Source organism: Amphiura filiformis, chromosome 10, assembly GCF_039555335.1.
Source record: "Amphiura filiformis chromosome 10, Afil_fr2py, whole genome shotgun sequence".
Lineage (NCBI taxonomy): Eukaryota > Metazoa > Echinodermata > Ophiuroidea > Amphilepidida > Amphiuridae > Amphiura > Amphiura filiformis.
In genome coordinates, this window is record NC_092637.1 from 11417533 (window position 1) to 11440314 (window position 22782).

A 22782-nucleotide genomic window follows, 5' to 3' on the forward strand; every position below is an offset into this window, starting at 1 on the left:
TGAGTTGGCGTTAATACCAAACCTCCCTTTGTTAATAATAAATAATAATAAATTTTGGGATTTATACAGCGCCTTCCAGTGTATCAAAGCGCTTTGCATTTATTCCGCTGTCGTTAGAATTTGTCAGCTGCCATACAATGCCCAAGGTATGCTCACACCTTTGGGCGGCGCTCAATGGACACTTTTCATAACAGTTCCCCCATTTCACCCCTGGGTAGAGAGAGGCAAGTAAGGTAAATCACCTTGGCCCAGTGCACAACACATTGCCACCGCCGGGGCTCAGACTCGCAATCCATCGATGTAATTTCATCAAGTTTATTCCGTCCATTGCTGTTGCTCAGTAATATTTTTAACAACCGAATCCCCAGTAGGATCAGTATATTTCATAGCAGCTAATTCTCTGACAGCATCTGAGGTGGGATAACGGAGATGAGGTTCTTCTGACAGGATAATATCTTGGATTATACTCGCTATCTCTGTTCCGTGTTGCATCTGAAATTTGATAAATCAAGGACAATTCTGTATGCGTATATGCTAAAAGAAACATAAATAATCTATCTAATATAAATAATGTCAGGTACAGTTAAACCGGATTCTCGAAATAAAATTGGCAACTTACATGCAACAGTTACGTCCGGTAACTCCGAACTTCATCAGGCATCTGAGTGGTCACGTGACAAACGACGGGGAAGATTTTGAAATACCCAGGCGTGTGGCAGTTGCTCCACTCTCTCCCAAATGGATTCCCTGACACCCCGCTCGAATCAATCAGATCCCTGGAGTTACCTGACGCAACTGTCGCATGTAAGTTGCAAATTTTATTTTCATAAATCGATTAAACTTTACCTTATACAGTCATGGATAAAAGTTTGGAATATTTTTATTTTTTGCATATTCACGTTTTTAAGTGCAGATTTCTTACCATGAAAGATCACGTCTGTCTGGCAAGGTCTTATGTACCATTCTATATCACACATTACGTAATGTAAGACAATTCCTTCTTATGCCTGACCAATGAACCATCAGGCATCCTTTTCGCGATATGATTCATAAGGTTGCATTGGCTTTTGCATTACCGTGTGAAAAAACCAGCTTTACTTCGATTCATTTTTAGTTGATACGATAATTCTGATAATGGGGTGCGAGTTGAGCGCAGATTTATACGCCCGCGTCATTGACTTAATCGCGGCTACAAACAGAGGGACATTGGTGCCGCTTTTGGAATTACACAAGGTGCCGTTTCTAACATTTTGAAGAGACGTCGAAAGACGGAACTACTACACCTAGACCTTCGTCAGGTCGGCCCCGACAGACAACCGCCAGGGAAGACCGATCTCTCCTGAGGTCCATAAACGCGCCTGTTAGCAGGAAACTTGTGAACAATAGACTGGTTAGTGCAGGTTTTCGCGGAAGAGGACCAATAAGAAAGCCGATTCTGCTGCAAAGACATCAGCATGCGCGCTTGTGTTGGTCACAGAGACACAGGAATTTGACAGTAGGCCACTGACGTAATATGATCTTCAGTGACGAGTGCCGGTTCCTGCCCTATAGACAAGATGGCCGATTCAAGGTCCGAAGACAGTTGGTCAAGCCCTGCTTGAGGATTGTATCCTGTCTAGAGTCCAGGGAGGTAGTGGTGGAATCACGGTATTGGAAGCATTCACAGTAGCTCGAAATCACACCTCTACATGCTAAAAGGGCACGTGGACCAGGACCAATACCTGCATGTTCTTGATACAGTTATGTTTCCGTTTGAAGAAGAGACTTCGGGAACAATTTCCTGATTCAAGGTGACAACACCAAGGCACACAGAGCCCGGCGCGTGAGGGAATTCCTTGAAAATGAGAATGTAGAACACTTGGACTAGTATATTCATATTCATATTCATATTCATTTATTTCCATAAAAACTGACATTCACAAAAACAATCAAATTAAAAATTTACAGAAAACAACACATTATGGAGGAAGAGGCTAGAAGGCCAATAAGGCCAGATATATCGCCTCCCCCTAGAAATTATAAAGTTACAAATAACATTTATACAAAAAAAATCAATCAAACATCACATAAAAAGGAATCACTAACCAAAAGACAAGACAAGGACGGTGCTCAAAGATAATATATTAAGTATATTTTGAGATTAACATTTCTTTTAATTGATAACGGAAATGTTTAATAGATCTGGAGTTTTTCACAAAAATACCTAGTGAATTCCAAAGGATGGGGCCTTTAGTACGGATTGCGTGATCAGAAAAAACTTTTTTGTTTTTAGTCAAATTTAAGTCGTTTACATGTCTTGTCTTGTAGTTATGTACATCAGAGCGTTTGGAAAAATAATTATTAAATATAAGAGGGAGTTCATTAATAGAATACTTGTACATGAATGTACCCAAATCTAGTGTGTACATATCTTCGATAGTTAAGATGTTATAGTTTGCAAACAACGGTCCTGTATGTTCTCTGTAGTGACTGTTTGCTATCGTTCTTATAGCCCACTTTTGAAGTTTCATTAATTTACTTAAGTAAGTTTTACAGGTATCCCCCCCATACAAGTATTCCATAATTAAGATAGATAGTCGGCTTTGAGTCCGGATATGAACCCTATAGAGAACTTATGGGCAGAAGTATCTCGCAGGTTAAGTAACATGAGCAACCAACCAATCACCCTGCAGGAACTTAAACCCGCCCTCATTGCTTGCTGGCGAGATATTCCACAAGGAGCCTTGTCAAACCTGGGGAGGGAATGCCACGTCGCATACGTGACCTTGAGCTGACAACAGGTAAACACACCAAATTAATATTGAGTTGTGTTTTTTCAAGCAAGAGACGTATCTGAACAAGTCACAGTGAGAGTTTAAGTTTTTGTTCAAACAATACAGTTTTCTAGTGTCTTTAATCTCATTTTGTGATACAAAGAGACCACCAAAAAGTGTTGTGTGATTGTGTGATCCTTCCATTGTAATGCGTTTCCTTAGGTAATTATTTGCTTAATTGACAAACTTTAAAGGACATTTGTATCTTTCAATTAAGTTCAACTGAGCACTACTCCAGAACAATAAACCTGTTCCTAATATGATTGAAAACTGCATTTGATACAAAAATAAAAATATTCTAAACTTAAATTGTCCATAACTGTATGTTATTTACTGGATAATTTATCTACACCAAGGAAACATAAATTGTGTTAAGAGTAGCAGTGTTTCAGCTACGATATATAGGCTTACTCTCGAAAATAATGTGCTTTTCGAACAACACTCTTCAGGGGTCATGTGTACTCACAAAATCGCAGTATCTGATATCCAACTTTCAAATGCTGCTTTCAACGACCTTATTCCATAGTGCATTATGGGGATATGGAGAAAAAGTATTGAAAATTTCCGAACCTCCAGCTCATGGCCGAAAGCCCCTCACTTAAAGCAACAGTATGCTTAGGTATCATCATTGTTATTATAATGACAATAATTATCATCATCATCATCATCTTCATCGACTACATCATCATCATCATTATCAGCAGCAGCAGCAGCAGCATCGTCATCATCATCACCTAATTCATTACAATCATGTAAGATGTTACTCACCATTGTCGTCCTTCGTTTCGTAAAAGCATTGCTAAATGAGGAACTGAAATATTGTCTGGTTAATTCGTCCACGTCAGGATCCAGATCTTCCGATCTGAAGCAACCCATTTTGTTAATCGTAACATTTGCAAGAATTGAAGTTTGAACTGGTCCTGGTTCGATCACGCTCACACTAAAAATATAAGAACACCAAATTAGCGGAATATAAATATCATCAACTAATAAGACTGTGAAAGAATAATATGAGACTGGACACTACGAATGAGCCGTAAACTCGGCAAATTGTATTCTGAGTTACAGTGTAAAATGTGCGTGAAGGTCGTATTCATATGTATATCAATTCGTTGCGATAAGTATCTCATCAAACACTGTTTAAACCAATCAATAATACTATTGCTGAAGAGGATAATAAGCTTCTACCTATTTCTATAGAATCTTTAGGCCTAAATAGTTCTTGTCTTTGTTTGCTTTGGCTAAATCCTGTTCAAGCGATGGATAACAAAGCATAGTATTTTGTCTAGGTATGTATATATAACCAGCAATTAACAATGAGAGGACATTCCTGAACCTCGTTGACTTGGGGATGATTTGAAATGAACGCCAATTATGACTGTTTGATATTTATTACCAGAAATGTGGAAAAAGAGACACATGTAGAAGGAAAAAAAAGGTACAATTTTGTTGAAGGAACAGAGCTCAACAAACCATAACCCCGCTTCTGGATATCGTTTGAAGTCAAATGATATACAATTTTAAAGCTTATGATATATATTTTATAAACACGAAATAAAACAAAATTGAACGGGCCGACTTTACGGCTGATTCGTGGTGTCCACTCACATATACATTTCACAACAAAAAACCTAAAACCCGGTGCCAAAGTGAGTGTGGACGTACCTTATATTAAATTTCTTGAATAGCGGTGCAATAGATTCAGAGAAACCTTCGACTGCAAACTTGCTTGATGTGTAGATGTCACAGAATGGCATACCTATTAATGCACAAGAAGTAGCCAAACTTAATAAACATGAAAATTAATCAAGGGAAAAAATAATGAATTAATCATGTAAATTATTTTAAAAGACATCAATTATAATAATATACTTATAGCACCTTCAACTTTCAACTTTCCTAAGAACACTTCATAAACCAAGTGTGTTACATTTTTGAATACGGAAATGTACCAATTGTCATAACGTGGAAAGATCACACTTATTTACTGACCTGAATAAACCAAATAAACGCCTACCAAAAAGTAACCACCCCTTACCTTATTACGAGATAAAACTCAAAATCTATGCATGAAAACTGAAATAGCAAAAACAAAGATTAATTCTGCAAATTTGGATACCTCGTCTGAATAGCTCAACGTTTGTAGCCATGGTGACTCCTTGAACGAAAAAGATGCATTTTTGAAAGTTGGACTAAAAAGTTGCACTAAGTTAGTGCACCATTACATTCTGTACATGACTGGTGACCAGTGACGACCAGGCACTCTAGCAACATTTTCAATGGGTTTAGGTGCAACTTTTGAATAGGGGTCTTTTTCACCAAGTGGCAACAAATTTTGGGCTATTAAGACAAATGAGGCATCAAAATTTGCAAAACAAAACTGGTTTTCTATTTGCTATTTGGTTTTAAATTTTGATGCATAGATTTTGAGTTATTACCTCATAATAATTACTTTTTGGTAGACGTTTACATTTGTTTCATACATCATTACTTTATCATGCATGTTTATAGCCTACCTACAAGACCTGTCGAACTACTAACATTAATGATATGTCCTGATCGTCGATTTTTCATACCAGTAATAACCGCTTGAGTTAATCGAATCAAACCAAATACATTGGTTTCAAACACCTGTCTTATTTGGTCCATTGATACTTTTTTTTTGCACCAACTTGCCCTATTCCTGCGTTATTTACTGTATAAAAGAAAGACATACAAATAGTAATATTGATAATCAAAATTAAATAAATTAGGTCAGTGTTCACAAATTTCTCAAAATTATATCATCAATAATAGGTTCAAACAAATATCTGCAACACTGGTTGTAACCTTGTAATCTTAAGGGGGTACTACACCCCTGTGGACAATGCGTGACTATGTTTGCATTTTTCTCAAAAAATAATGACACACTGGTAACAAAAGTTATGTATATTATTGGGGCAAGGAATCCAATTACTATACTGAAATTTCAGTGCCTCAAGACAAGCAGTTCCGTACATATAATATGAGGTACATCCTAGCGGTACCTTATTTCTTATCATAAATAACGAACCGCTTGTCTTGGGTTACTGAAATTCCAGTGTAGTAATTTGATTCCTTATAATATACATAACTTTTGTTAACAGTGTGTTATTAGTTTTTGCGAAAAATGCAAAAATAGTCACAAATTTACCACATGGGTGTAGTACCCCCTTAAGCTTTCTAAAACCAAAAGATAGGTCTTACTGTTTTCTTACTTTTATTGTTATTATTATCATTATTATTGTTGTTGTTGTCGTCGTCGTTGTTGTTATTGTTATTGTTGTTGTAATTGTATCTCCAGCACCAAAAAGCAAATTTGCAAATATTTTGAAAATAAAACAAATCTCCACTGAAATCCGCCCACTCAATCTGTGAACCGTTCCTAATATACTGCGCCAATAAAGTATCCTTACACTTATCCTTACAAAAATAATCACATTTTCCTGCACATTATGACACCACATTGAATCCAATGTGACCTCAAGAAGTAAAGTTATTAGCAATTGAATAGACGAAGGTCCAGTTTTAAAAGTGACAAACTGGCCTTCCAACAAGCACAACAAAGAGACTACACGGCTTCTTCTTCAATGAAGCGTTATTTAAAGCAGTTTTTATTTCAGTTTATACTTCTCTGTACTTTTCATAACTTCCATTTTATTTGTCAGTTCTTTTGTTTCAGTTTTCTTTTGTTCCTTTTGTTTTAAATTAAAGCCAAACGCATAAATTAGCCATTCACCACTCTCAAACCAGATGTCTAGTCTGTGGAGTTTTGAATAGGCCAGTTTGTCACTTTTAAAACGGGACCTTTGTCTAATCAAATGCTTGTAACTTTGCTTCTTGAAGTCACATTGGATCCAATGTGGTGTCATAATGTGCAGGATTAGATAGTACATCTATCAAAAAACAAATTTACCCCAATATTGTTCAGTTTGGAAAATGTGATTATTTTTTCAAATGTAAGAATACTTTATTGGCGCAGTATAGTACAATTTGTGAGCAGATTTTTTTACATCTTCTTACTTAAAACATCCACCCCTCCTTCCTCTTGATTGATTTGATCAATAAACTCCTCAATTGAATCCTCTTTGGTAACGTCAAGCTCACGAATAAACAATGTCTTATACATCGTGGATCCAGCAGCGCTTTCCAGCTGGTCTTTCTTTGTTAGATCCCTCATTGTTGCATACACTTTGAAGCGGTTTTCTTTGTCGCTTGCCAAGTGTACAGCTGCTTGCAAACCAATACCAGAGGAGCAGCCCGTGATAACCACTATCTTAGGTGACATTTCAACGCAGATAAACTAAAAAAAATTAACAATGTTGTGTCGAAATATAGTTTAGGTATTGTCCATATTTACGCAAATTTTGACAGTTAGACGTCAGCTCTCGATATTATAATATTGCTTCATTTTTGACAATATTTTGACATATTTGTCTTTGTTTAGGATATACAGGAGTGAACATAACTGGCACGTTAATTCTTTTGCACAATGTATCCTGGATTCTGCTCTTATATTATAAGTTATAACTTATATGTGAGTGGACGCGGCGAATCAGCCGTAAACTCGGCAAATTGTATTCTGAGTTAAAGTGTAAAATGTACGTGAAGGTTGTATTCATAGGTGTATCAATTCGTTGCGACAAGTATCTTATCAAACGCTGTTTAAATCAATCAATAATACTACTGCTGAATAGGATAATAAGCTTCTACCTATTTCTATAGAATAGTTTCTTTGCTTTGGCTAAATGGCTAAATCCTGTTCAAGTGGTAGATAACAAAGCATTGTATTTTGTTCAGGTATGTATAATCAACAATGAACAATGAGAGGATATTTCTGAACCTCGTTGACTTGGGGATGATTTGAAATGACCGCCAATTATGACTGTTGGATATTTATTACCAGAAATGTAGAAAAAGAGACACATGTAGAACCGATAAAAATACAATTTTGTCGAAGGAACAGAGTTCAACAAATCATAACCCCGCTTTTGGATATCGTTTGAAGTCAAATGATATACCATTTTAAAGCTTATGGTATATATTTTCTAAACACGAAATAAAACAAAATTGACCGGGCCGACTTTACGGCTGATTCGCCGTGTCCAGTCACATATTATAAGTTATAACAGATTACTTACATTATAAGTAAATTATATTAACTTATATTATAAGTTATAACAGATTACTGCATTTATATGACATTGAAACATCGGAAAATCTGCGTAACAAATATCAAGGAAATTCTCGAAAACGTTTTATCATGAAAATGTAAGGACTATAAACTGCCTATAATTACGAGGGGCGGTCAAAAGGGTCGTAGAACAAGGTATGTTACTTTGTTGTACGGTAATGAATTTGGTCTCATTTGAAAGCTTGTTCCTTCAAAACTTTACTGCAATGATATTCGATTTTTGCATCACTGTATATGGGCAGGACACTCTGCAGAGGAAGCCTACCTCCTTGAATTCACAGGTGGTACTACTAGTAATTTCTCCTGATGGGGTGAAAACTCAAATGAAATTTTTGTAAATGGTAATGAAGTCCTTGATATTCAACAGCAACGAAATAGTCATTAGATTTCAAGGATGGAATGAGCGTCCTTGAAGATCATCCAAGGTTTAAAAGACTCGCTGACGTCACATTAATGTACGTGCTGGTACAGTGGCATTGATAATTAAAAAAGAACCAATTATTCCAGGGTGTCTTCTAGATGGGGTCGCAGAATCTACAATGTTTAGTTACACAGCAAAGAGTTAAACGATAACTATGATTCAATAGGATTCAATGACATTAATTCATTTGTCATCTTCTGAAACTTCACATCGATCACAGATGGTAACAACTATTCTTTTCCTGAATCCCTTTAAATACAGTTCGGAGCAACTCCCCCCCCCCCGTACAAAAATGTAAATTAACCTTGGACCAGTTGAGTCTCATATTACTTGATAACTGCATGCACCAGGTGGTGGTCGCCATGGTGTGAGCGTGTACCGTATAGAGCTCTCGAGAACCATCGGGGATTAACCTGTTTTTATGGATAGTTTACTCTATTTGCCAACCACATCATTTGTATAATTTCGTCTACATCACTTTGACACCATTCACGAAGCAGAACTCTTATTTTATGACTTTCACTGCACATGTTTTTCATTTCAAATTTGAAATTACACATGTTTCCCGCTACACGGGGCCTGGGTATAGTCGACGACAACAACGCACCGTGCATCAACGCACAACAGTATATAATGGCCGGCTCGGTGGACTTGGGTAAGCTGTATACAATGCTTACAAAACTGGACAGTGATATGAATAAACGATTTGACGGTCTTTCACGCCAGCTGAATGATGTACAAGATGAAATCAAGAACATCAAACATGATGTGGCGGAATTAGAAAGTGGACTGAAATATACGGATGAAGAGGTGACCGAGTTGAAGGATAATACTGTGCCTAACCTCAAAAAAGAATTGATGGAGAAGATAGAGGAGTTACAGAAGAGTACACTTGAAAGTGAACTATACAGCAAGAAGGCTAATTTGCTCTTCTTTAATGTTCCCGAAGTAACCGATGCTGAGGACACCGAAGAAGTCCTGAGGGATGTTCTATCAAAGACCAAGATCCCTAATCACCAAGGTATCATGTTTGTTAATGTCCATCGTTTACCAACTAAAGCGACTACCAATCAGAGCAAACCGATTATTGCAAAGTTTGTCAGAATGAGAGATCGGGACTTGGTTCTGGACACCATAACCAAATCTGATGTCCCCATGAAAGGTAAAAAGATCATCGCGGTCCCCCACCTTCCTGTTTCAATGCAGATGGAGAGAAAACGGCTGATGCCTATTCGCAAACAACTAAAAGCAGAGGGGAAAAACGCCAAGATTCGTGTGAGCGGTACCAAGGTACTCATTTATGTAAATAATGCTGTTTGGAATGAGATGTGACTCATTTAATTATCATTTGACTTTTGCTGAACTATTTTGTTTTGACACTTGGAACTAAACTGTTATTGTTGTGATTGGCAAGATTTCATCTTGTCATCGTATTTATTCTTCGCTATACTTTGTTAAATAATCTTTGCATGTCATTTTCTGCCGGACCTCGCCACGTCGTTAATTTATTTGATCAATCAACCCGTGTTGATAATTTTCCATTGATTTCGCCATTTGGACACTTGGAACTCCATAATGACTTTTTACTGATTTTTGTGTCTGGACTATAAGCTTCTATATATTTTGCTGGTACCGTAAAGTTACTTTCTTAAAATGTTTCTAATAATTATTCATGTTTTAAATTACGGTCTAAAATTATTGTGTTTATTCATCGATCTATTATTAGCTCGATGGTTTATTATTATTCATATGTTATGCTCTGTAATCTATCTTTGTTGTCATAGTGTTTACGTCACAGCTCAGTTAATGGTTCACGCCTTGTCTGCTCACCTATTGGCGACCCATTGGCTTTGTGTTGTGTTCATTTTGTTCATGGTTCGTGAGCACTGTTGTTCGTGAGTAGACCAGTTAACTTGGTTTCGATCGATTTTGACGTCTCACTACGACGGCAAAGAGTTATACAATCTTTTTTTTTTTTTCATTCATGGTTTTATTTATTGAAGATGATTCCCACATTTCACAGCTGCCATAGTTCGAATGGTACCCCTTTTGCTTGGGGTCTTTTCAGTTTCCGTAAGTCTTTTGTTCAGATACGAAAACGCAAGGGATTCAGTAAGTTACTGTAATCTGACTTCATTGTTAACTCTGAACAGAGAAGATGTAGTACCAATCAGCTTATTTCAATAGAGGTGATCGCTTATGTCAATAAAACCGGGAGAGAAAGGATTATGTTAACACCAGTGTTTTTAATGGCCTAGCGCCCTCTCGTCTTTAACATCTCGTCTTAAATTGATCTACATTAATTTGACAAAATGCATGCCAATCCGAATGACAAAGTCCACTTTTTTCTGTAAAAACGTTGCAAATAAGCCCTAAAATCACAAAAGGTCCGCTTATGAGCCTGTCGAACCCCAAAGCACTTGTGCATGGCCACAGTGTCGCCCTTCCATCAATGTCTATCTCCCTAATTTGTTCCTCCTGTCCCCCCCCATGATCAGTCTCCCCACTCCCTCCCCAGTCCCTACTCTCTCCTCTCGAGTTCTTCTCTTTCTAGTTTTCCAGTCTCTCCCTCTCCTCTCTTTCTTCCTCACCCCTCCAACTCTCACTTGTTCAGTCTCAAGTATTTCCCTCCCTCCCTCCCTCCCTCTCCATCCCTTGCGAAATTTATCAGTATGATCCATGACTGAAAATAAGCTCTGCAAAAATAAACATTTAAAATAAACCCGAGCCTTGCATATAGACCCAACCAATATTATCAGATTAGCTTGCTATTGGTACGAATAAATAGAATACATTATCTTTGCTCCAATGCAATTCTTTTGTATTGCATTTCAATATAAAACATGATTACCAAATCACCACTTGTACGCGCCTCATTGGGAGATATTTGACTATTTTAGACGCTCGTTTCATCGCCAATATGTAAGACTTTTGCTTATAACTTGCAATATGGTTAGTATATATTTCAATGCAAGACTATTTTTACGAGGCACTTACGTCTAGGCGTAAGTGCATATATACCAAACACAAGTCAATTGAAGCCGTACAATTTCCCGCGAATTTAGGACCGTAAAATTTGGACTCTTCTTTTGTCTAGATTAGCACCCAACCGCACATCTCAAGGTTTTATGTAAAAAGTCAATATAACTTACCAAAACGAAAACTGAAATTCACGAACTTCAAATTTTCAGTAACTAACAAAAGGCTAGAATAAAAGATTGGTCACACCTGGGAGACTACCACTGAAAAGATAAAACGACGGTTGGTCTCAATGCCCTTTTCGCTGTTTAGCTATCCCATCCATTCACTGGTTTTTATCAGTACATCTGTTTGTGGGACCATCGAGTTATTAATTGTAGCTCGATGGTTGGGACCATCTTCTTTTTTACCATGTTGTTTATTACACTGCTTATCCATGGATCAATTAATTTATTTGCACTACTCTCTCTATATATATCCGCAATTAAATTTTTTATTAATTTAATTTAATTTAATTTTTTATACTTTATATTGATTTTTGATACTATTGTGTTCACTACTATTATTACTTTAATATTAATTTTTTTTATAATTTAATTAGTGTACCACGGAAAAAACAGGAAAAGTGGTGGTGCCTCTTTGTATATTCACAATTCGCTTTCTTTTAAATTAAGAAAGGATCTTGATTTAGTTCAGCATGACTCTTCTGTTAATGTTATTGATCACTCTGAGTCTATCTTCATTGAAATTTTGAATTCAAAGTGTAAGAATATCATTATTGGTAATGTTTATTGTGCTCATAGAACTGATGTTGATTTATTTAACTCTGATTTAAGCCGTTGTCTTGATGTTATTGCAAATGAAAACAAACATTGTTATATTTCGGGTGATTTTAACTTAGACCTTTTACAGCACGAGACTGATTCAAAAATTCAGAATTTCCTCACAAGTTTCTTTGATCATAATATGTTTCCGCTTATAGATCGCCCCACCAGGATTACGTCACATTCTGCTACAATTCTTGATAATATCTTATAATGTGTTTGATAAGAAAATTAAAGTCTGGTATATTTGTGTCTGACATCACGGATCATTATCCTATTTTTCAATTTACTGATTCTATTTCATTGAAATATAATTTTGTTGGATCCACTCATGGTCGTTCATTTACTCAACGTAATAGGCATTCTTTTACAAATCACCTGGAATTAACAAATTGGAATCATGTTCTTAATGAGGAATCTGTTAGCCAAGCGTATAAGTTATTTATTGATAAACTGTCTGTATTATGTAATCGTTGTTTTCCCATTAGGGATAAACAAGTGAAACAAAGTTACAATCGTATTCCTCATAAACCATGGATCACAACTGCTATTTTAACATCCATCAGACGTAAGACAAGCTGTATCGTAAATTCAAATCTTCTCCAACATATGCTAATAAGCGTTTACTAGTAAATTATAGAAATACTCTTACCAGTCTAATTCGTAATTCTAAGAAAATGTATTATTGTAATCTACTCAGTGAACACAAGCATGATCTCAAACAAACCTGGAAAATTTTAAATGATCTTTTAGGAAGGAAGCGTAAGCAACCTTTTCCAGATTGTTTTAATATAAATAACATTCCAACAACTGATCCTAGCATGATTGCCAATGGTTTTAATGATTTCTTCACCAACATTGGTCCTAAGTTAGCTAAAAATATTCCTTCTACACACGTTCCTTTTGATCAATTTTTGAATAAAATTCCTTCTCCACAGAATTCACTATTTCTCACAAATGAAGTTATCAAAATCTGTGCTTCTCTTAGATCTGGTGCTAGTCCTGGCTATGATGAAATTAGACCTGATATTGTTAAATCTGTTAAACACCTGATTGCTTCTCCGTTGGTTCACATAATTAATTTGTCCATTTCTACTGGAATTTTTCCAGATGAGCTTAAGCACGCTAAAGTGGTTCCTATTTTTAAAGCTGGCGACTCCAATTTATGTAACAATTATCGCCCAATTTCAATCCTTCCTGTGTTTTCAAAGATATTTGAGCGTATTATTCATAAGAGACTTTATATAATTTTCTAACATATCATTCATTACTTCATCAAAGTCAATTTGGTTTTAGAACAAATTATTCATCCTACATGGCTGTCTTAGAAGCATACAATATGATCGTTTCTCATCTTGATAAAGGTCACCATACATTGGGTATATTCCTGGACCTCTCCAAGGCTTTCGATACGATCAATCATGATATTCTCATTGAGAAACTTCGCCATTATGGAGTACGTGGAAAGGCCTTGGAGTGGTTCATGAGTTACCTTACAAACAGAAAACAATATCTTGTGTTCAATAATTGTAAATCTCATTTAAGTACTGTTCATTGCGGTGTTCCCCAAGGTTCTGTATTGGGTCCCCTTCTTTTTATTATTTTCCTCAATGATATTGTATATTCTTCGAAAGATTTGTCTTTTTTATTTATGCAGATGATACAAATGCTATTATGTCCAATCCGAACCTTGATGAACTTATCTGTTCTGTTAATAATGAATTAATTAATATTTCTGTCTGGTTCAAAGCTAACAAGTTGTCCCTTAATGTTCAAAAAACGAATTATATTGTGTTTAAAAACCGTCATAGCAATCGCACATATCACAATACACATATATCTATTGATGGCAATGAACTTATTAAAGTAACTCGTACTAAATTGTTGGGTGTTATTCTTGATGAATCTCTGACATGGTATGATCATAATTCTTATGTTACCAATATTGTTTCAAGGTATAGTGTAATCCTATTTCGGCTTAAGCATATTCTTTCGTGTAATACGTTATTTACCTTGTACAATACATTATTTCTACCCCATATAAACTAATGTAATATAATTTGGGCAGATCCTAACAATCGTAATTTGAACTCTATTTTTGTTATACAAAAGAGAATTATCAGGTTATGTACCAACTCTACGTGGCTGGCCCACACATCACCTTTATTTTCTCAGCTAAATACCTTGAATATTTTTGATATTCATAAACTTATCAAAGCTTTATTTATGTATAATTTCAGTATTAACAACATGCCTTGTAATTTCAAAATTAATTTAAAAGTTAAAAATATGGCCATCCACAATTATTCCACTCGTTCATCGAGTTTGTTTCGTCCTGCAATATTCAAATATGATTTGGCTAGAAATACCATTAGAAGGCAAGGTCCATTGCTCTGGAATGCCATCCCCGATGATATCAAAATTGCCTTGTCTCCTAATTCTTTTAAACGCAGTTATAAAGATTACTTGATTTCTTTATACTCATAAATTTATTGCATTCACAAATGCCATTTATCATAAAATTGTATCATTGTACTGTAAGTTAAGACACTTACTTATACATTTCTCAATTGACTTTTTATATGTCATTGCCATTGCCAACGTCTTTGTCTGTCTGCACTAGTCCTGTCAGTCTGCCGTTTTTCACCCCCGTCCTTGTCTGTTGTCTGTAGGCGTCTTTTTGTTTTTGTCAATGAGGGCAATCACGTCTTTCGAGCTTTGCTCTTGTGATTGTCCAACCATCGTTTTCTCGACCTTTTGTGACTGTATATAATAATATTATGATATGATGGTGAAATAAACTTGAACTTGATTTCATTCTCTAAATTCAGTAAATTTGCATCGTCAACCGTGTAATTGAATGGGATTATTTTGAAATTTTAAAACTCTTGAAATATCACAAACAAACAGGCATATGTTAATAAATAGTATAAATATAAGCTAAAACCGTTGGGGTTCGATAATGAACCCCACAAAACTAACCGGGTATATGGAAAATGCCATACGGCCGGGCGGTTTCACAAGTTGCCGGCTCTATCGTGCCACTCGCCACCTGGCATGCACGTCATACATCCCAGCAAACACAAGACGCTTTTAAAACGCGTTTAAACAGATCATATTTTGGTTAAAACGTTTTAATAAAATTACAAATGTCGGGTTTTGAGGTAATGAAAAACGTTTTAAAACGTTTTTTAACTGAGAAAACGCACTACAACAACATTTTTAAAATGTTGCCAAAATGTTATTTTAAAATATTTCTTGCCGAATATTTCGACAACACTTAAATAACATGTTGGAATAAAAACGTTTTTGGATGTTATGAAAATGTCTAGTACTCTTTATTTAACCCAACTAAAACGTTTGCTGGCAACCTTTTCTAACCTTTTGAGAATAATGTCGAAAATGTTTTGTGTTTGTTATGATGTTTCATTATCGTGATCCTTAAGATAAGATCAGACGAATGATTTGTCGTGAATTTGTCAAACTCACCTGATAAATGCCAAGTCTTCTAGAGCTACCCGTTTATTGAACAGTAGGTTGATATACATTTTTTACTGAATCTTTGCACCTATGTACCTCGATCAGAAAGGCCGGTGGTTATCAAGATGAACTTTATCTTCGACATAGTAAGGAAACGGGCAAAGGCCACACTTATTATCTGACCTGGCCTCTTGACCAGTAAGCTTGACTAACATTGAACAGATGTGACGTGTCATGTCAAAAGGAGACACTTTTGGGCAGGTAATCAATTTTGAGGTTTTTACATATCTTAAATATTGAGATATTTTGCTTCACAACGCCATTTCCCCGATGAAATCGGAGATTCCTAAGCAAAGATATTGAGTTCGTAAGTTACGGTATTATAAAATTGGAAATTGAGATATCGGCCTTTAAAAATATTATCAACAATGTTGAGAGTAGGAATTACCTTGATAAAATGTCTCAAAAATTACAAGATGCCAGTTATATCCCGGTCTGAAACTATCAGACAATATTTTTAACATTAATAACATCAAATTGTGGAAAAATCCCCCCTGGCAGATTTTTGGCTATTTCTTCATTTATGATCCTGCCCAAAACTGTCTCCTTTTAATATGACACGTCACATATTATATAGCTATCACGATATACAAAAAGCAAATATTTGTAACCATTCCATTGCTTTCACAATAACATCATTTGTCTGTTATTTTATACCAACGGACAAATTTTTTTTTTCACAAATGTTCAAATGTTAAATCATTCTTGGATTAATGACTAAATTCCTATATTTTGGTTCAACTTCAACTTCGTCATTCCTGGAGCTTATGTGTTTTACTTCGCGAAGTAAACCACGCAGACAATGCGGACGCATCATTGTTACGCGGTGATGAACAACGGTAAAACATGATTGAATCCCTAAATGAATGCATGTTGACAGAAAATCCATTGTATGTTATGTCGAATGTCTAATGTATATATATTATCGATTTAAGAGAGATTTTCTGAGAAATACTGATGCCATGGGAAAAAGGTGGAAGATGGGGGTCAGCAAATTTCAACCATATTTTGGCAATTTAATAAGTTTGGATAAGTGTTCATAATAATCAATATAAAAAAAATCTGCTATGCCCCTCCTGAGAAATATGGGCCCCTAAAATATGCCCCCTAACACGTATTTCCCTGACTTGTAAAATGCCGTTTTATGCCATTTTTGAACAATTTTTTGGCACCTAAGACAAGCATCTATGAAAGTAAATTTTTCTACACATCTTCTTTCATCCTTTGTCTTTATCAAAAAATATAAAACAACAAATGTTTATATTGGGATGTTCCATTTATGAACAGGGTGGGGCCCATATTTCACATTTTACAACTTTTGAAAAAAAGTGAAATATCCATCTACTTTGTGACGTCATTGTAGGAGTTCCTCAATCTTTCTCAAATTGTTCATTACAGGAGAATACCTCTGTACATAGGTCATTTATATAATGCAATAAAAATCATGGAGACTTTTTACTTTTCATAGAACACAAACATGGATTTTCCCAATATGTGACATTGGTATAATGATGCTGTATATAACGCCAACATCAAATATAAGATCTTTTCACTGTAGCAGTCCCTTTTCTTGAGCCAATAGTCAGTTATTCCATTGAGGAGTAAAGAACCACATTTAAGAATGCAAATCAAGTACAGGGGTAGGGGTTTCTCTTTTACAGCATATTGGTAAAATCGCCAGTAGATAATGCTCCTTGAATATGAGCCCTCTCATGTCACAAGCTCGTATTCATACATGTTAGTGGTATTATGATTATTATGAAAATCACAAGCTCCTATTCTGATTCTTAATCATTTCACATGCAGCAGTACTTAAGCTATAGGAACTAGACCTAGTAGGGCCCCATACCCCAAAGTACTAAATCCTAATAACCTGGGGTGGAACTTAATGCTAGGAGTGGGCTATAAATGGGACTTGTTTTGTTTTGCTTCGGGATAAGGTTTTTTGTATGTTCTATTTAACCTAGGCCTATCTCAACATGAAATTACAAAATATTAAGCCTGGGTTTCAAAAAAGAATGTGCACAGCAAAAATCCAAAATGGCCACATTTCCCCCTGAAAATCACATTTTAGCCATAACTTTGTCATTTTTGGGTCTTTTTACCAGGTTCTGGTGTCTAGTCTATGTTTTTTTTGGTCAATCAATCTATTTATGCAGTTAGAAGAAGTCTCATATCTTCATGTGTTGAGTTACGACCATTTCTGACCCAATGCACCTTTTTTACCCAAATTTTGAACCAGGCCCATAGACCTCATATTTAAATTACAGAAAAAGCTAGACAACAGGTTAAAACTTACATAACACTATAAATTGGAAAAACGAAATAGACACACAACATACGTTACATCAAGTAAACAATGTAGATTTTTGCACTGCAGACTTTTATACAATTTTGATAGTTTAATGGATTTTATTGTATTTACATTTTTAGCAATTTCTTGCATTAGAAAAGTTTGTATTACACTTTATATTACTGATTATATGAGGCTTCTTTAATTGTGAGCTAGGATAATTCAAAGAGAAGGCAGTTTCCACTAATTTTAAAGCAAATTTCCCCAGTAACATTTGACAAATTCCCTCATCATGTGAACATGACCTAAACATTTTACCCGGAATAGCCAGTATCAGGGATAATAAATTCTCTTTTCCTGATCTCTTTTTTACACTGTCAGTATGGGAGAGCTCCAACTAAGCCATGTGTATTGACCCTTGACCTTCTACAGTGACAGTGGTATGTTAAAATAAGATGAGGGAAAGAAAATTTGTTATCCCCAATACTAACTATTTGGGAGTAAAATTTGTAAGGACATCTCCACAATATGAGGTAAAATTTACAAAAAACCCATAATATTAATGGCTACTTGTTATGTTGCTATGAAAACTGATAAGTGTCACAGGCACAATCTCAAACTGCTGCATGATAGTGTCCTAGATATCATCATCAGTGCCATGTGGTCGCTGCTAACTTTCATCTCCGGTATCAGTACCAACGCGCATCAGGTGATCCACTCGAAGGTTTTGTCCCCCGCGTTTCATCCCCATTATCATCAAGGTAAAACCCAATATACCAACTTTTGTTGCCTCCCTCATCCCAGATGACAGCAACAACATTTTCTGTGACCTATGACCTTTGAATTTTGGGCAGTTTGACCCCAAATTTTGAGCAATTTGTTGCATTAAAAAAGGTTGTATTACACTTAATGAGTATATTATTGATATATGGATTCTTTAATTGTAAGTTACATGTATTAGGAGATTTCAAAGGGAAGGCAATTGCCATGGCAATGGCCATTTATACTAATATTTAAGCGAATTTCCCCAGTAATCTATGATCTTTGAATTTTGGGCAGTTTGACCCCAAATTGACCCATTTTCTTCATTTTGAGCAATTTGTTGCATTTAAAAAGTTTGTATTACACTTTATAAGTATACTATTGATATACATGGATTCTTTAATTTTAAGCTACATGTATTGGAGATTTCAAAGAGAAGGCAGTTGTCATGGCAATGGCCATTTATACTAATATTTAAGCGAATTTCCCCAGTAACATTAAGCAAATTCGATTTCACAAGAAAAGTATAGGCCCTCTCCGAATAACTGCTAACAGAGCCCGTTTTAGTACTAATTTCGATGTTGAAATAGCAGCCATCACTTTCTAACATTTGTTAATAAAAACTGAACCTTACCTGTAAAGATAGACAAAATTGGAGCTTAAGTGAAAATGTAGGCTTTATTTAATACAGCTAAAAATAAAGAAAACTACTGTCATGCGTGGTAGAATTGCCGCTTAAAAATGTTGATTTTTACATGCTTTTCACTATGATGGAGAGGTTATTTGGTGGTCTGCACCCCCTTAATAGACAGAGGTCACTCAGATGAAAGAGAGCAGTTTACTAGTATATTGACCATCAAAGGATCCTCAATACAAACCCCAAAATCCATATAATGTGTCAGCATTTTTGGTATTTCAAAAATCGAGAATCATAGATACATAAGCGTTTTTATGTTTAACACAATAACACCCCTACTTGATCAATGTAGTGTTCCAATATATTATTGTCTTTGTTGTTAACTACATAGTGATAGAAAATAATTATTGTAGGGCCCTACCTGCGTTCCTTGGAAGAAAAAGGTAATATTCATTTGAGGGTGCATAAAGCAAGATTATTTTTAAATCAGCACAGACAGAATTTTAGTACTGACCCGTGGTACTGAACCCCTTTATAGAATAGTCCTGTTCTATAAGCATTTATCCAACACAATTTAGGCCCCAATTTATTATGTAATAGTTTTGTTGATGTTGTTTACTTCTGATAGGCTCCTTTTCATCAAATTTCATTTTTAAACTTAGAAAAATCACCGTACCTGAGTTTAGCATGAAAATATCGCAATTTTGCACTTTTCTGAAAAAGAGCATAAAGTAAGATGTGCTCATTTTAAAACGGAAAAAGTCTCCACGATTTTTATTTGCTCAATTGTTCAACCTATATCTACTTTATCCAACAAGTAAATAACTTTGACAAAAAATATTGAGGAACTCTCACAATCATCTTGCAAACTTTGCTTCAAAATTAGTATTTTGCACTTTTCTGAAAAAGAGCATAAAGTAAGATGTGCTCATTTTAAAACGGAAAAAGTCTCCACGATTTTTATTTGCTCAATTGATCAACCTATATCTACTTTATACAACAAGTAAATAACATTGACAAAAATATTGAGGAACTCTCACAATCATCTTGCAAACTTTGCTTCAAAATTAGGATTTTTCACATTTACACAATTGCTGAAAAGGCCATTACACCCCTCTCTGAAAATGGAACAACCCAAATGTTGTACAAAGAATTTTTAATTGTTATGTCGAGACAAAATGTGTATTATTACTGTGAAGTATAAATAAAATGTCTGCAGATGCGTGTTATTACGTGGCCCTAATCAAAAGTTAGTGCACATTTCAAAGTTTTTGTGTCTGAGAAGACAATCATGGGGGTCAATTTGAGGGGGGGTCCAGTGTCTCCCAGTGGGGGGTCCTCACAATTTTGTAATACCTCCACTGTAAATACTCATGGACACATGTTTGATTGACAAAATATGAACAAAATTTGCTGACCCCCATCTTCCACCTACCATCTGAGTCTATCGGATAAACCCTCTTAATGTTATCAAGCATTCATTAGAAGTTTTAAAAGTATTACTGGAAATAGAATGGGAATTGATAAAATAACGAAGATAAATTATGTTGCATTGAATTTTACATTTTTTGAATGATAATCGTACACTGTACGTTTCCATGGTTTCAAATGCATTTTATCAATGAAGATAACCAAGTCATGTCTAAAAATAATATCGAAGCTGTTATACCCATAATATTTTAGGTCGAAAATAAATGTTTTGGTTTTCCTCCCCTCCCACCTCAATATCTGGAATTTCAAATATTTTTGGACTTTGGAATGATTTATGACAACTTCATACATAATAATAAGTTTATTAGAGAACAAATACGTTCATTAGAGAAAAGGGATCGCTTCCAAGTCTTTGTGGTACTCTTAAGGGGGTTGTCCCTCAGAATCTCACATTTTAAAAAAAGTAAAGAAAAGGCGAAACACCCTCCCTGATCATTTCATGAAAATCCTCTAGACGAGAACCAAAACATTAATTTTTTTACGGCCTTACATTGAGTATGCTTGCTTTGCAATGGTTGTCAGGGTATTCCATTAAACTGCATTATGTATGTTAGCAACATAGTCGCACATTTGTATTAACATAATAATAACAAGGATCAAACCTTATAAATCCATTTTTGATAATATGGTTTGATTTGGAATTGTTGAAAGTGTTGAATGTGGTTAGAATGGAATAGCGGGCATTAGCAAAGAGAGGACAAAAAGAAAATAAACGGGCAAGCAAAAATGCCGACAGTCTGCAATGTAAACATCTACATTAAATGTTTTAAACAATTGAGAAACACGAGATAATTATGAAGATACATACACATACACGTTTAAATAGCAACACGCAGTATGTCGGCGTTTTTAAAAGAAGGTCAAACCAAAATAAGATACCCACAACCTGCATTGGATAAATTATTACACCAATTATACATCGGATTGATCACTTTTACATCTGGGATAACTGTGGCTCCAGAACCGGGTGCCAATAATAATTTTGGTGGAGGCACAAGTACCCGGGCCCCTCCCCAATAATTTAAGGTAAAATTCATGATTTTAGGGTAGAATTCATCATTTTAGAATAAAATTAATAATATTGTAAGGTAAAATTAATATTAAGATAAATAAGATACGTATATGCCTATATAATTAACTAATCGTGTCACAATGCGCAAATACCATACACTCTAATTTCACACTATTCATAAATTTTTATTTTATTTTTGATTCGTTTTGATCATTGTTCATTTTGAAGAAATATATTATCACTTTGAACCGACAATCTTATCAAAATGAATAGTTTTATTTTAACAAGCAATTATTTAAATTGAAAAGATCTCCAACTAATTTTGACAAGACAATCCATTTTAATTTGAATAGGTTCTATTATACCCCCCTCGGAGGAGATAAATTATTCAAATTTTTTAGGTCATTTTAATAAGAGCCTCTAAATAGCCCTCGGTTCCATTGCAAAGCACAATGTTTACATGTTTCAAGACAACTTATGCGCAGACATTATCCACTAAGCAAGGATCTAAACAACCTGATAATACCATTTTTGTGGATGGAACCCGGGGATGGAAATGGTTTCATTTGGAATTATTAACTGTTGAATTTGGTTGGAATTTTAAAATCTTATGGACTTCAAATGGAATAGTGCATTGGAAAAGACAAGACAAAAAGAAAATAAAAGCACAAAAAAGGCCTAAGTCATTCATACAGTAAGCCAAAAAATTAAGGTACCAGTTATGTTTACCCCCTGTATATCGTCATCAAAGACAGATATGACGTAATTGGAAGCAGCACCAAATAGCTGTATCTTTTA

At 35.2% G+C, this 22782-nt stretch overlaps 1 protein-coding gene across 1 annotated transcript; it reads right to left on the bottom strand.

The window, feature by feature from the left end:
• Window positions 1–315: 315 nt before the first annotated feature.
• On the bottom strand, window positions 316–7119 carry LOC140161661 (retinol dehydrogenase 8-like). The gene is made up of 5 exons (XM_072184960.1): window positions 6855–7119; window positions 5330–5503; window positions 4479–4572; window positions 3582–3753; window positions 316–492 (listed from the first exon to the last, which is right to left on the bottom strand). Exons 1-5 carry the CDS (start codon window positions 7117–7119, stop codon window positions 316–318), a joined length of 882 nt encoding a protein of 293 aa, XP_072041061.1.
• Between the last annotated feature and the right edge of the window lie 15663 nt (window positions 7120–22782).